This window comes from Palaemon carinicauda, chromosome 31 (genome assembly GCF_036898095.1).
Source record: "Palaemon carinicauda isolate YSFRI2023 chromosome 31, ASM3689809v2, whole genome shotgun sequence".
Classification (NCBI taxonomy): Eukaryota; Metazoa; Arthropoda; class Malacostraca; order Decapoda; family Palaemonidae; genus Palaemon; species Palaemon carinicauda.
The window spans coordinates 64,660,746-64,674,775 of record NC_090755.1 but is presented as its reverse complement, the minus strand read 5'-3'; the positions used below and the strand labels follow the sequence as shown (position 1 = coordinate 64,674,775).

The window sequence follows — 14,030 nt, the reverse complement described above, 5'->3', positions numbered from 1 at the left end:
GTCTCACTAGGGAGACTACACCTTCTGCCTCTCCGGTTCCATCTAGCCTCTCACTGGAACTAGGACAAGACGTTAGAGACGGTATCATTCCCAGTCTCCGAACCAGTAAAGGCATGCCTGAAATGGTGGGACAGCAATATCAGTCTGAGAGAGGGACTATCCCTAGCAGTCAAGAACCCAAACCACGTGTTGTCCTCAGACGCGTCGGATTTGGGTTGGGGTGCGACCCTGGACGGTCGGGAATGCTCGGGTCTGTGGACCTCAAGTCAGAAGAGCATGCACATCAACGACAAGGAGCTATTAGCAGTCCACTTGGCCTTGATGATATTCGAAAGCTTCTTCGAAACTAAGTGGTAGAGGTCAACTCAGACAACACCACAACTTTGGCGTACATCTCCAAGCAAGGAGGCACTCCTTCACGCTGCTCGAGATCGCAAGGGACCTTCTCTTATGGTCAAGAAATCGAGGCATTTCCCTGTTGACGAGATTCATCCAGGGGGATTTGAACGTCTTGGCAGACTGTCTCAGTCGGAGGGGTCAGGTGATACCCACGGAATGGACCCTCCACAAGGACGTGGGCAAGAGTCTTTGGGCTACTTGGGGTCAACCCACCATAGACCTCTTTGTCTCCTCGTTGACCAAAAGGTTACCAATCTTTTGCTCACCAGTCCTAGATACAGAAGCAATCTACATAGACGCGTTTCTACTGGATTGGTCTTTTATGGACTTATATGCATTCCCTCCATTCAAGATAGTCAACAAGGTACTGCAGAAGTTCGCCTCTCACGAAGGGACAAGGTTGACGTTGGTTGCTACCCTCTGGCCCGCGAGAGAGTGGTTCACCGAGGTACTTCAATGGCTGGTAGACTCTCCAAGAAATCTTCCTCTAAGGGTAGATCTGTTACGTCAGCCCCACGTAAAGAATGTCCATCAAAACCTCCCCGCTCTTCGTCTGACTTCCTTCAGGCTATCGAAAGACTCTCAAGAACTCGAGGCTTTTCGAAGGAGGCAGCCAGTGCGATTGCAAGAGCGAGGAGAGCTTCTACCATTAGAGTATACCAGTCGAAGTGGGAAGTCTTTCGAGACTGGTGCAAGTCAGCATCTGTGTCCTCGTCCAGTACCTCTGTAGCCCAAATCGCAGATTTTCTTTTACATCTGAGAAAGGTTCGCTCCCTTTCAGCTCCCACGATTAAGGGCTACAGGAGCATGTTGGCTTCGGTCTTTCGACATAGAGGCTTAGATCTTTCCAACAATAAAGATCTCCAAGATCTCCTTAAGTCCTTCGAGACCTCTAAGGAACGTCGTTTGGCAACTCCTGGATGGAACTTAGACGTGGTCATAAGGTTCCTCATGTCAGACAGGTTTGAGCCATTACATTCAGCCTCCCTGAAGGATCTCACCCTCAAGACACTTTTCCTAGTGTGCTTGGCTTCGGCTAAAAGGGTCAGTGAACTTCATGCCTTCAGTAAGAACATCGGTTTTTTCTACAGAAAAAGCCACTTGTTCACTTCAACTTGGTTTCCTGGCCAAAAATGAACTGCCTTCTCGTCCTTGGCCTAAATCTTTTGATATTCCTTGCTTATCAGAGATCGTAGGCAACGAACTGGAAAGAGTATTATGTCCTGTTAGAGCTCTTAAGTTCTATTTAGCTCGTACTAAGTCATTACAAGGTAAATCTGAGGCATTATGGTGCTCAGTTAAGAAACCATCATTGCCTATGTCAAAGAATGCTTTGTCATATTTTATCAGATTTTTTAATACGAGAAGCTCATTCTCACTTGAATGAGAAAGACCGATGTTTGCTTAAGGTTAAGACGCACGAAGTTAGAGCTATAGCAATCTCCGTGGCCTTCAAGCAAAATAAATCTCTGCAAAGTATTATGGACGCGACTTTTTGGAGAAGCAAGTCAGTGTTCGCGTCATTTTACTTAAAAGATGTCCAGACTCTTTACGAGGACTGCTACACACTGGGTCCATTCGTTGCAGCGAGTGCAGTAGTGGGTGAGGGTTCTACCACTACATTACCCTAATTCCAATATCCTTTTTAATCTGTCTCTGAAATGTTTTTTAATTTTGGGATGTACGGAAGGCTAAGAAGCCTTTCGCATCCTTGTTGATTTGGCGGGTGGTCAAAGTCATTTCTTGAGAGCGCCCAGATTAGGGGTTTGATGAGGTCCTGTTAGTATGGGTTGCAACCCTTTATACTTCAGCTTCTGGGAGTCTTTCAGCATCCTAAGAGGATCGCTGGGCTTCGTGAGGAAGACAGACTTACAAGGCAGAGTAATCGTCTAAGTCAACTTCCTTACCAGGTACCTATATATTTTGGTTTTGTTATATTGATAACTGTCAAAAACTCTTAGCTTATACGCTGTAAACTTAATTAACTCTGGTCTCTACCCACCACCTTGGGTGTGAATCAGCTATTATATATTCACCGGCTAAGTTAAATATTTAAAAATTATATTTTAATTATAAAATAAATTTTTGAATATACTTACCCGGTGAATATATAAATTAAAGGCCCTCCCTTCCTCCCCAATAGAGACGCAGCGGGACGAGAAGAATTGAAGGGTTTGTTTACATGCAAGAGTGGTATCTGGCCGATAGTTGGCGCTGGTGGTCACACCCGCAACCTTCATAGCGATCGCTCGCGAGTTTTTGAGTGTGTTTTCTGTCGAGCCGCAGAGTTGCAGCTATTATATATTCACCGGGTAAGTATATTCAAAAATTTATTTTATAATTAAAATATCATTTTGTTGTAAAATTGTTTACCTGGGAGTAGCTTCATGGAAGTTCTCGGAAAGACAATGGTTTCAAACTACAGTACATTACTTTCAAGCGTTTGTGAGGAAATTGTGTTGGTCAGAAAAAAATGCCTTTGAGATGTTGAGGGACCATAAAGTTATCAGTTTTGAGAATCTGAGTGATAGGAATGGTTATTAAAACTCCACTAGGGTGTTAAATGGCTTATAATTCAATTAAACAAATTAAACAACTGTAAAAGTTTGTAATTTTTTTCTAGCAAGTTTTAATCTTAAAGATTCTATAGCCACATTGATGGCTCTGAAAAAGTTGGCCAAATTTATAAAAGTTATGCTGAATTTTTCCCTTGGTATTAGACAGGATCATAAAGAGTCAAGTAAATATCCAGATAGTTTGTCTGGGTTAGCTGCACACGATTTATAGCAATAATCTCTCTCCCCGGCTAATGTCCTACTGGAGAGTATACTGTTTTTCGTCATGGACAAATAAATATTTTGTTCTTTGCTGGAAAATATTTAACAATGAATAAGCATATCAATACCTCATCAAAATCAATAATGTTCTTTTATTACTGTATAGCCATAAAACCTGGAAATAGCAGGATTGAGAAGAAAAAGTTTTACGGTTTTTTTCCAGCATTTGATATATTTTTTCCAACTGACAGTGTAAACAGAGAAAAGGGTAAGAATGTAACAACAAAGAAATGGATTGTAAAAGATAAGTGGCAAAGGCAAAGAAATAAAAGCTGGAAGGAATGTAATGAGAATCTCAATATAGCAGCCAGAAAAAAGTATGCAGAGGGAATTGAGTAAGGAAAAATGAAAAAAAAAAATACATAAATGGAATCAAGTACTGTACTGTACAGTATATACAGTAAAATGGATACATTAAAGTAGAGAATAGAGATAAATTAGAGTAATTGACATATTTGAAGAAAAAAATTTAGTGATGAAAAATATATGAGTATGATAGCTTCAGAAGAAAAGAGCCAACAGAAGATTTAATGTCTTGAAAGGTTAGAAAGGCCCTTTGGAGAATGAGTAAAATAGCCCCAGTACTATTTGGACTGACAAAGGAGTTATTAAAGATTTCTGAAATACCAATTAGAATATATGAAAATCCGGTTGGTAAAAGGACTAGAACCAGCTAAAGTTACGTAATTTACTAGTGCAGGAATTATAAAGCAATAATATTTAGAGTATGGTATGAAGATAATGGAGAAAGTTAGGGTGTAAATTCAGAAAAATGGTCACAATTGATCTGTCCATACAAGAATATGTGCCTCTGAGGCAAGTTAATTCCGTTGTTGAAGCTTGTCAAGTTAATCTCTGTTAGTTGTACTGTAGATGGGCAAGTACGGGTAACGACTCACTCACATGTTGATGTACCTTCAATTTTTCTTTTGACTTAATATTAACACTTCTCTGTAGCTGCTGTTAACCACTGAACTGAATTTGGTTGTGAAGTTTTTCTTTTTCTTTTCTATGGAGGAATTTTATTTTTGTGGTCATGGGTATTCTGGATATCAGGTTTATGAAAATGAGCACTTTTTTTTTACTGTGGATTTTGTTACCATTATCATATACATTGTTATTTATAGATTTCATAAAGTTTTAGGAACCTCTAAAAGTGTGGTTCAAATGTTACTCTCCCTTCTATTACGTATGGCTGGTTTTGGATCCTTTGTGTGGTATTCAGTTGGGCTTTGTTTTTGCTCTACTCATTACAGCCTCTGCTGATAATGTCCCCCTAGTATTCACGACTTCACCCGCTGAAACGTTCTCTCTATCATGTACGTGCTTGCTATTTTGATGTTTGGCAGTCTCGTCTCCTGGCGAAGGATTTCTGTAGCTGCGCTGTCTCAACAAAGATGAATGAGGCTTTCATTTCAAATCATTAGGTCAAAGTTGAGCATGGGCTAACTGCTAATTGTCTCGAGATGGTTACACCTTGTTATGTCAAAATTATTCAATATTACAGAAGAGAGTCTAGGGGAATTTTCACCATGCAAATTAATTGCAATTATGTTTGATGGGTATGTCATGAAACTACCTTCCATTTACCCTCCTTTTTCACTGCTATTAACAATAAGAAACTGACTAAAGTATTTCTAAATATGGTTAAATGGGTGAGTGCTTACAAAGGACTTAACTCACTACCTGGTCTTGAGTTCAAGTATGCTTGTGTTCATGCTTCTACCCCTTGTTACTTTTGAAATATTTTGCTCTTATTTTTTGTATTTATTGATAGCTTTATGAATTTTTGCATGCTGAAATAATTGTTCTTTTTCCAATTGCCCTTGCTTTTTGTATACACTACTATGGATATTTTTCTTGTAATTTTTTTGATAGCAGTTTTTAACAATTTCTAACTTATGAAGTTGTCACAACAATAATACCAAGGTTGTTATTTTGAGCAATTTCAATGCCTTGTACTGTATTGATTGAGTAATATGAAAAGTCTGAAAAAAATAATTTGGATTGAGTATGCATATTGCTGTAAATGAATATGAATTTGATTTTACAGAATGTGAAAAGAATATAAGATAAGGATATATTTATTTTATGTTAATGTATTTCCATTATTCATTTCATTACAGCTATTTCAAGGAATCTTATACTGCCATCAGCGTAGAGTTCTTCATAGGGATTTAAAGCCACAGAATCTTCTCATCAATGAATCTGGAGTCATCAAATTGGCAGATTTTGGACTTGCAAGAGCTTTTGGAATTCCAGTGAGAGTGTACACTCATGAGGTAATTCCCAGTCTGTGCTCAAACGTTATAAGTTGTTCCTACGCCGAAAGAGGTAGAAGTCAAAAAGGTATTCTTAGACCTTGACCGCGGCTGAAGGCCAAGAAATCCAGACTACTTCTGCAGGAATCCCCCTCCTGCCTCTGGTCATTCGGTTTCCTCTGGAGGACAACCGAGTAAAAGGGATATATATATAAATTATTAAAAAAAATTTGTAATTTGTTCCTACACGGATACAAACTCGTCGTTTATAAGGGGTCTTCCTTGGGTGTGAGGAAGTCTGATGGACATCTACCTAATCCTAACCCAGATATATAATAAATGTCATTATGAGAGGAATTGGGAAAGGTATATAGGAATTGCAGACTGTTTTCTTATTATGAAGTTAGCCAAAAGTTATACAATCATCTTGGTAGGGAGGATTAAAGCATTACTTAAGGAGATAAAATATCTTCTGACCTTGGCTGTGACATGAAAGGACTTTTCTGTGGCTGTCAAGGAATAGGGTTTATCAAGGACCTACTCCTGTTAGTTGGTAATTGCTAAAAAGTCCAGCAATAATTTCCATTGTATAATTTTTAGGTTCTGAGTTGAGAATAGGGTAGGAAGCTAAGGGTAAAGGCTGCTGAAGTATTTTTGGCAATGCTCCATGTTAGAAAGACAATGAATGGAGAAGAATTTGTGGAGTCTTCAGTCTGACAAGTAAAAGTTGTTAGGGGCAGCTATTGGATGTTCATAACTCCTGCCTTCCATCTTGAAACCAGTTGGGATGTTCATTACTGCTGTGGCAAGTGACAAGTAGTAAGTCGTACTGGCCTGCGACATAAAATCCATAGGACATTGTTTAGCAATGCAGTCTGCCTTCCTCAGGTTACATGGTTGCTGAAGTTCGTTAGTGTTGCTATTCAGGTACCTAAAAAAAGACAGCTTCCTGCATGGTCCTGGGTTATTTCAATTACTGTAATCTCTGCTAGGGTTCACTGTTTCATGGCCAAACTATCTGCTTACAGACCTCTTAGCATTGAAGATCTAGAATAATTCTCTCTCCCCCTCCCTCAAATTGTCTAACACCTTAGTATGTTATTGGTTTGGCGACACCACCCGTGGTGTATATGATAAAGAACATTGGCCTAATAATGTCTCCATATTTGTCATCTTTTTTGCCTCGTGCATGGCCCTTACTTTGTTTTTATTTGAGAACTCTGCCAGACAAACCAAGTCTTGTTGAATTCAAAGAGACTTTCTTTTCAGTAGTAGGAGTCCCATGATCAGACAATTTAGTTTTTTTTTTTTTTCACACTGGCTGAGTAAAACCAGGTCCAGTGAGAGATAGCTGATGAAGAACACATCTTCTTTAAGCCACCAGAAGTGATTGCTCTAAAAGTAAACAGGTGGAGAGTTATTTATAACCAGTGCTCACATGGTCATACTTAGTGTTTTTGCTACTTCTGTCTTTCAAGACTACTGCTTTGGTGTGTCTGGGAACAATACATACATACATACATATACCAAAGGCACTTCCCCCAATTTTGGGGGGTAGCCGACATCCACAAATGAAACAAAATAAAAAAGGGGACCTCTACTCTCTACGTTCCTTCAGCCTAACCAGGGACTCAACCGAGTTCAGATGGTACTGCTAGGGTGCCACAGCCCACCCTCCCACATTATCCACCACATATGAAGCTTCATAACGCTGAATCCCTACTGCTGCTACCTCCACGGTCATCCAAGGCACCGGAGGAAGCAGCATGGCCTACCGGAACTGCGTCACAATCGCTCACCATTCATTCCTATTTCTAGCACGCTCTCTTGCCTCTCATATATCCTCGTATCACCCAGCTTCCTTCACTCCATCCGTCCACCCAAACATTGGCCTTTCTCCTCTACTTCTCCCATCAACTCTTGCATTCATCACCTTCTTTAGCAGACAGCCATTTTCCATTCTCTCAACATGGCCTAACCACCTCAACACATTCATATCCACTCTAGCTGCTAACTCATTTCTTACACCTATTCTCACCCTCACTACTTCGTTGCTAACCCTATCTACTTGAGATACACCAGCCATACTCCTTAGACACTTCATCTCAAACACATTCAAACACTTTCATCTGCTTCCACTCCACCATTTGCTGCAACATCAGACCCCAAGTGCTTAAACTGATCCACCTCCTCAAGTAACTCTCCATTCAACATGACATTCAACCTCGCACCACCTTCCCTTCTCGTACATCTCATAACCGTACTCTTACCCACATTAACTCTCAACTTCCTTCTCTCACACACCCTTCCAAATTCTGTCACTAATCGGCCAAGCTTCTCTTCCGCGTCTGCAACCAGTACAGTATCATCCGCAAACAACAACTGATTTACCTCCCATTCATGGTCATTCTCGTCTATCAGTTTCAATCCTCGTCCAAGCACTCAAGCATTCACCTCTCTCACCACTTCATAAACATACACAACCACGGCGACATCACACATCCCTGTCTCAGCCCCACTCTCACCGGAAACCAATCGCTCACTTCATTTCCTATCCTAACACATGCTTTACTACTTTTGTAGAAACTTTTCACTGCTTGCAACAACCTTCCACCAACTCCATATAACCTCATCACATTCCACATTGCTTCCCTATCAACTCTATCATACGCATTCTCCAGATCCAGAAACGCAACATACACCTCCTTACCTTTAGCTAAATATTTCTTGCATATCTGCCTAACTGTAAAAATTTGATTCATACAACCCCTACCTCTTCTAAAACCACCCTGTACTTCTAAGATTGCATTCTCAGTTTTATCCTTAATCCTATTAATCAGTACTCTACCATACACTTTTCCAACTACACTCAACGAACTAATACCCCTTGAATTACAACACTCATGCACATCTCCCTTACCCTTATATAGTGGTACAATACATGCACAAACCCAATCTAATCGTACCATTGACAACACAAAACACACATTGAATAATCTCACCAACCATTCAAGTACAATCACACACCCTTCCTTCAACATCTCCGCTCTCACACCATCCATACCAGATGCTTTTCCTACTCTCATTTCATCTAGTGCTCCTCTCCTCACTTCCTCTCTTGTAATCTCTTTCTCATTCTCATCTCCCATCACCGGCTCTTCAACACCTGCAACAGCAATTATATCTGCCTCCCTATTATCCTCAAAATTCAGTAAACTTTCAAAATATTCCGCCCACCTTTTCCTTGCCTCCTCTCCTTTTAACAACCTTCCATTTCTATCTTTCACTGTCTCTTTAATTCTTGAACCAGCCTTCCTTACTCTCTTCACTTCTTTCCAAAACTTCTTATTCTCTTCATATGAATGACCCAATCCCTGACCCCACCTCAGGTTCGCTGTCCTTTTTGCCTCACATACACGGTAAAACTAATGTACATAACGCAAGTCATCGCCACACTTATACATAGGGGTAATATATTCAGTAATAACAAAACATTGTTGTTTCTATCTAGCAACACTTGCTGATACTGAAGTGTATATTAACTTTATATGTACAGTACACCTTAATTAGTTTCCAAGCCATTGGTTATTGTCAGTAATTGGTAAAGGTTTAAGTGTATTAAAAGGAAATAAAATTGTAAATTTTTTGGATTTGAGGGTAAGCACTGATAAACCTGAGCTTCCAGAGAGAAGCAATATGATTATCAGACAAGTATAGAAATATTGTATTATCAAAATTCCTGTGTTGTTATTGAAATTAAATTTTTTCATAGGTTGTGACTTTATGGTACCGTGCACCTGAAGTTCTCCTTGGGTCCTCCCGATATTCTTGTCCTGTTGACATTTGGTCCTTAGGGTGCATCTTTGCAGAGATGGTAACAAAGCGCCCTCTCTTCCATGGTGATTCAGAAATCGACCAACTTTTTAGGATTTTCAGGTAAGTTTGTTGTCATTAAATTTCATTGTTTTGTTTTTTGATTGAAGCAACATTTAATATTGCTTTAAAAATAGTACAGAATGCCTGTTTGGTGAGATACAGTATTTATGCAATATTGATAATATATAATTTTTAGGAAGCACCCCTGATGTTCATAATGCTTCTCTCTTAAACCCTAGTTTTCATCATTGTGTACCTTGAAACTAAAAATGTCATATTTGCTTTCCTTTTAATAGGCTTAGGCCTCTATTACAATATTGAGATAATCTGGAAGTCAGTGGCAATAATCTTGGCTTCAGTACACAACAGCCCTCTTGTCTTTACAGTCTTTTCGTTGACCTTGCACTGTTTTAATGTGACGCTCTCAAGATTATTATTGTGATTTAACTTATTAACAATAAGAAATGTCATCTGAATTTTTTTAGTAATTCCTGTGAGATTTTTTCAATGTAGTTATTTCTGGGAGATTATTATCCTCATTCCCTTTCTGATTGTCAAAAATTTGATCGCTTCTTGTTTATCTTATGGAGAATGTTCAATAACAGCTGATCATGTTTAGAATAATGAATGTGAAAGGAAACTAAATCTTTATTTTAGGGAAAATGTGGAGAAGGCTAAGCTAGTAGTATAAAAATGCCTCCAGCTATTATTGAGCTTTTGGAGTTTGATAATAATGAGCTTCATAAGATTTTTACTCCTTTTGCATTTATTTTTCAATCTAACAAGAACACTGTCTTTGGGTAAAGACAGTAATTCTAAGATTACCAGTCATTTCAAACCATAAACTAACTCCTCAATTTTGCAAAGCAGTTCTAGTGCACCATTCAATAAGGGCTCTGGTTGTTCGCAAAGTTGACGAAGTCGGTTGCCTCGGCGTGAGCTTTTTACTTGAGTTACTTCAGGTCCTTCTATTTTGAAACTTCACATTTCTGTGATCTGGTCTGCTCTTTATGGCCACCGGATTCTGAGATAGAAGGCTGAGGTGGTAGACTGGATCCTAATACTGTATCCCCATGCTCATTGGAGTAGGCACTCATTATCAACCACTTTTTACCTATATTAATTGTGTGAAATTTCACACGGTTCATGTAGAACAGGAAAGATAAATTTTAGGCAGCTGAACCATTGAATCATTAAGAGTGAGGTTGATCCTATGTACTGCTAGCACATATCATTTTTTCAAGTGGTGTTAACATAGGTGCTGGTAATTCTTTTACTGAAATGAGTCCCTTGCTGAGTGGAAGCACATAGGCTACCATCAGAAGTAAGCAAAAGGGAGAACTTGTAGTTACCCTTTAGAGAAGTTACCGGGCTGGGAAGATGAACATGAGAGTAATAGGGTAGAAGAGCTTTACTCTAATCATTGAAACTTATTTCTGGAAGATATCCAAATAAGTTCTCTCCTGGTGGTACCTCTAAGACTACTTACAGTATACTCAGCAGTTTCCCCAAATTTTTAATAGTCAATAAGTGATCCTAATTACAAAGAAAAGTTTTTCATTCGGGTACCGTATAGTGATAAACCTTTTTTCCCTTTGAAACAATCTGTGATTTATATTGTAAACCATTCAATTGCCTAACCATGTCATTAAATATTTATTTCTCTTGCACCCATTGTTGATGTAAACTAAAGAAAATCTTTAAATATAGGCTGCTTGAGCTAATAGACTAAAGAAAGGTTTATTGATAAAGTAGGGAATATACATATATAATCTTTCTTCCAAGTGGTACTTAATGGAAGGAACTTCCAGTTCATCAGGAACTTGATCTTATTTTGCATTGCCTAATTTGTTTAAATGAAGCTATTTCAGATGGTTCTTCCTAAGCTGCATCAGCCTTAGTGAATTTTGTGGCTAAGTGTACAAAGCAAGTGAGTTCTATATTGGAAGTGTCTTAATAGCATCCTGCTTTTCCAACTAGGGTTATAGCTTGGCAAGTAATGATAATCATAATAATAATACACAGAAACACTTTCTTCCCTCTTTTTGATCTTAGGCTCTTCCTAATGATATAAAAGACAAGGATTTGTATGCTTGTAGGAACAAAGCACAAATTTTAAAAAGTTATTTGTTCCAACACGAATACTTACCTCGAACTACTTTCTTAGGAGTTACCTGTAATCTCCTCTCTACCGACCAGAGTTTTGTGTAGTATACCCTATACCCGTTTTCTATGGAGGGCTAACCCGGGAGTGAGAGAACGTGCCCCGAGGATAGCCTTTGAGCTAGGTCGAGGTCCGCTTGGGTCCCGTGAGTCAGTAAGTTCTCTGGTCGCGACGTGATACCATACTCTCACGTCGCTCTCGTCTCTCTTGACCCTTTGTGTCCGCCTCGTGTGTCCCGCGTGGTAGCTTTGTGCTTATCCCTTGTGTTCTTGCATGTTCACTACCCTGCCTTGTGCTTCCCAAGTGTATCCCTTTGATTCCCTTCGTTCCTGTGCCTTGTGGTTGTGTGCTATGGAGCAGATCCGCCGTTGTCCTGGGCCTAGAGCCGGAAAGTCGTGTGGAGCGTTCCTCTCCAAGCCCGAAGTAGACCCTCACTCCCTTTGCTCTTCCTGTAGGGGCAGGATGTGCTCGCCATCGGATACGTGCATTGAGTGTGTTAGTTGGAGTGAGATACAGTGGGTGCGATACGTCACTAAGAAAAAGAAGTCGTCGAAACGTTCGCCCAGCAAATCTAGCATCTCTTCGCCGCTACCGTCGCCCAGTGGACGGTCCGACGGGGCTTCTGTCTCGACTTCCCCTACCCAGAGTAGGGGACGAGGTAAGTCCGTTGCGGGGAAAGAGCCGAGGGTTCTTCCCCAGGACTCTAATGTGTGTGAAGTGGGGGTTGCTGGGACTTCTCAGGCTGGTGGGGGGCCTGGTAGTGCTGTGTCGGGGGGTTCTGGAGACTCTGCCCTTGTGCTTGGGGGGCACGTTTCCTCCGACGACCCCTTATGGTGTAGTAATGTTGTGCCTGTTTCTTCGCCCGCTTCGTGGGCCTGTGTTTCAGGTTCTTCGGCAGCTGGCGACGCCCAGGGTAAGTTAGACTCCACGGTAAGTGGGGGGGGGGGGGGAGGGTTTGGAGACCGGTGACAGACCTGTCAGCTCTCAACAAGTTTGTGCGAAAGACAGATTTCAAAATGGACACTCCGAAGTCAGTCTTGCTGTCCTTGAGGGAGAAAGACTACATGATGACCATAGACCTCAAGTACGCATACTTCCAAATCCCGGTCCATCCCTCAAGTTGGAAGTTTCTCCGGGTGAAATGGGGTACCCAGATCCTGCAATTCAAGACCCTCTGCTTCGGGTTGTCGACAGCTCCCCAGGTATTCACGAGTGTCTTCACGACAGTCTTGGTGTGGGCTCACGAGCGGGGCATTCGCCTCATCCGGTACCTGAACGACTGGTTGCTCCTTTCCTCCTCGGAGGACGTTTTGAAGGAGCAGGGTATAAAACTTCTCCAGTTTTGCAAGGGTCTGGGTATCATGATCAACCCAGAAAAATCGAACCTATCTCCCTCCACCAGAATGACCTACTTGGGGATGACATTGGATTCCCTACTAGTGAAAGCTTTTCCGTCGGAGGATAGGATAAGCAATCTTATGAAGATCCTTCTTCCTTTCATGTCGGGGCAACCCAGGAGGGCGAAGGACTGGCAAAGGCTAATAGGTCATCTGGTGTCGTTGGAGAAACTGGTTCCCCAGGGGAGACACAGACTCAGGGCCGTCCAATGGAACCTGAAGAGCTTCTGGAGCCAACTGGACTCGCACCAGAAATTAATCCCAGTCCTACCAAACACAATACCCTCCCTGGAATGGTGGCATTGCCGGTCGAACTCGCTCAAGGGGATGCCCTTCGCGACAGAACCTCCCGAGTTGCTCCTATTCACAGACGCCTCCAACCAGGGATGGGGAGCCCATCTCCTCAACGGGACGGCGAGAGGAACCTGGATGGACGGGGAGAAAGGCCTACACATCAATGTCCTAGAGTTGAAAGCAGTCCAGAAAGCTTGCCTGCACTTCATCGATCTACTAAGGGGAAACACTGTGGCGTTGATGTGCGACAATGCCACAGTGGTAGCGTACATAAAGAAGCAGGGAGGCTTAAAATCAAGGGAGTTGTGCGATCTCGCCCTAGAGATCCTAGATTGGGCGGAAGCGAACCAGATAGTGTTATTGGCAAGGTTCATCCCCGGGAAAAAGAACGTCCTAGCCGACGGTCTCAGCAGGATGGGTCAGATAGTAGGAACAGAATGGTCCCTCCTCCCAGAAGTAGCCAGGCTCATCATTCAACGTTGGGGTTCCCTGGTGATGGACCTCTTTGCAACCAAGCTGAACGCGCAACTTCCCGTGTATTGTTCTCCTGTCCCAGACCCAAAGGCAGCCTTGGAGGATGCCTTTCAGCACAAGTGGGACAACCTAAACGTGTACGCTTTTCCCCCCTTCATGTTGATCAGGCAAGTGCTCAACAGAGTAAGGGCTGCCCGAAACTTAAGGATGACTTTGGTAGCGCCCTGGTGGCCAGAAAGAGAGTGGTTCGCAGACCTAAAAGACCTGACGAGCCATCCTCCGTGGCCACTCCCCGACAGGTCAGATCTTCTACAACAGCCACACTTTC

At 41.6% G+C, this 14,030-nt stretch overlaps 1 protein-coding gene across 3 annotated transcripts in view; it reads left to right on the top strand.

Moving 5' to 3' along the window:
* Cdk1 (Cyclin-dependent kinase 1) overlaps nucleotides 1-14,030 on the top strand; it is a 65,391-nt gene that overhangs the window by 36,928 nt on the left and 14,433 nt on the right. For all 3 annotated transcript variants that reach the window (XM_068355252.1, XM_068355250.1, XM_068355253.1), the window contains exons 4-5: nucleotides 5,363-5,518; nucleotides 9,270-9,433. In XM_068355252.1, the coding sequence (XP_068211353.1) occupies nucleotides 5,363-5,518; nucleotides 9,270-9,433 (320 nt within the window). The remainder of the gene's footprint in view (nucleotides 1-5,362; nucleotides 5,519-9,269; nucleotides 9,434-14,030) is intronic.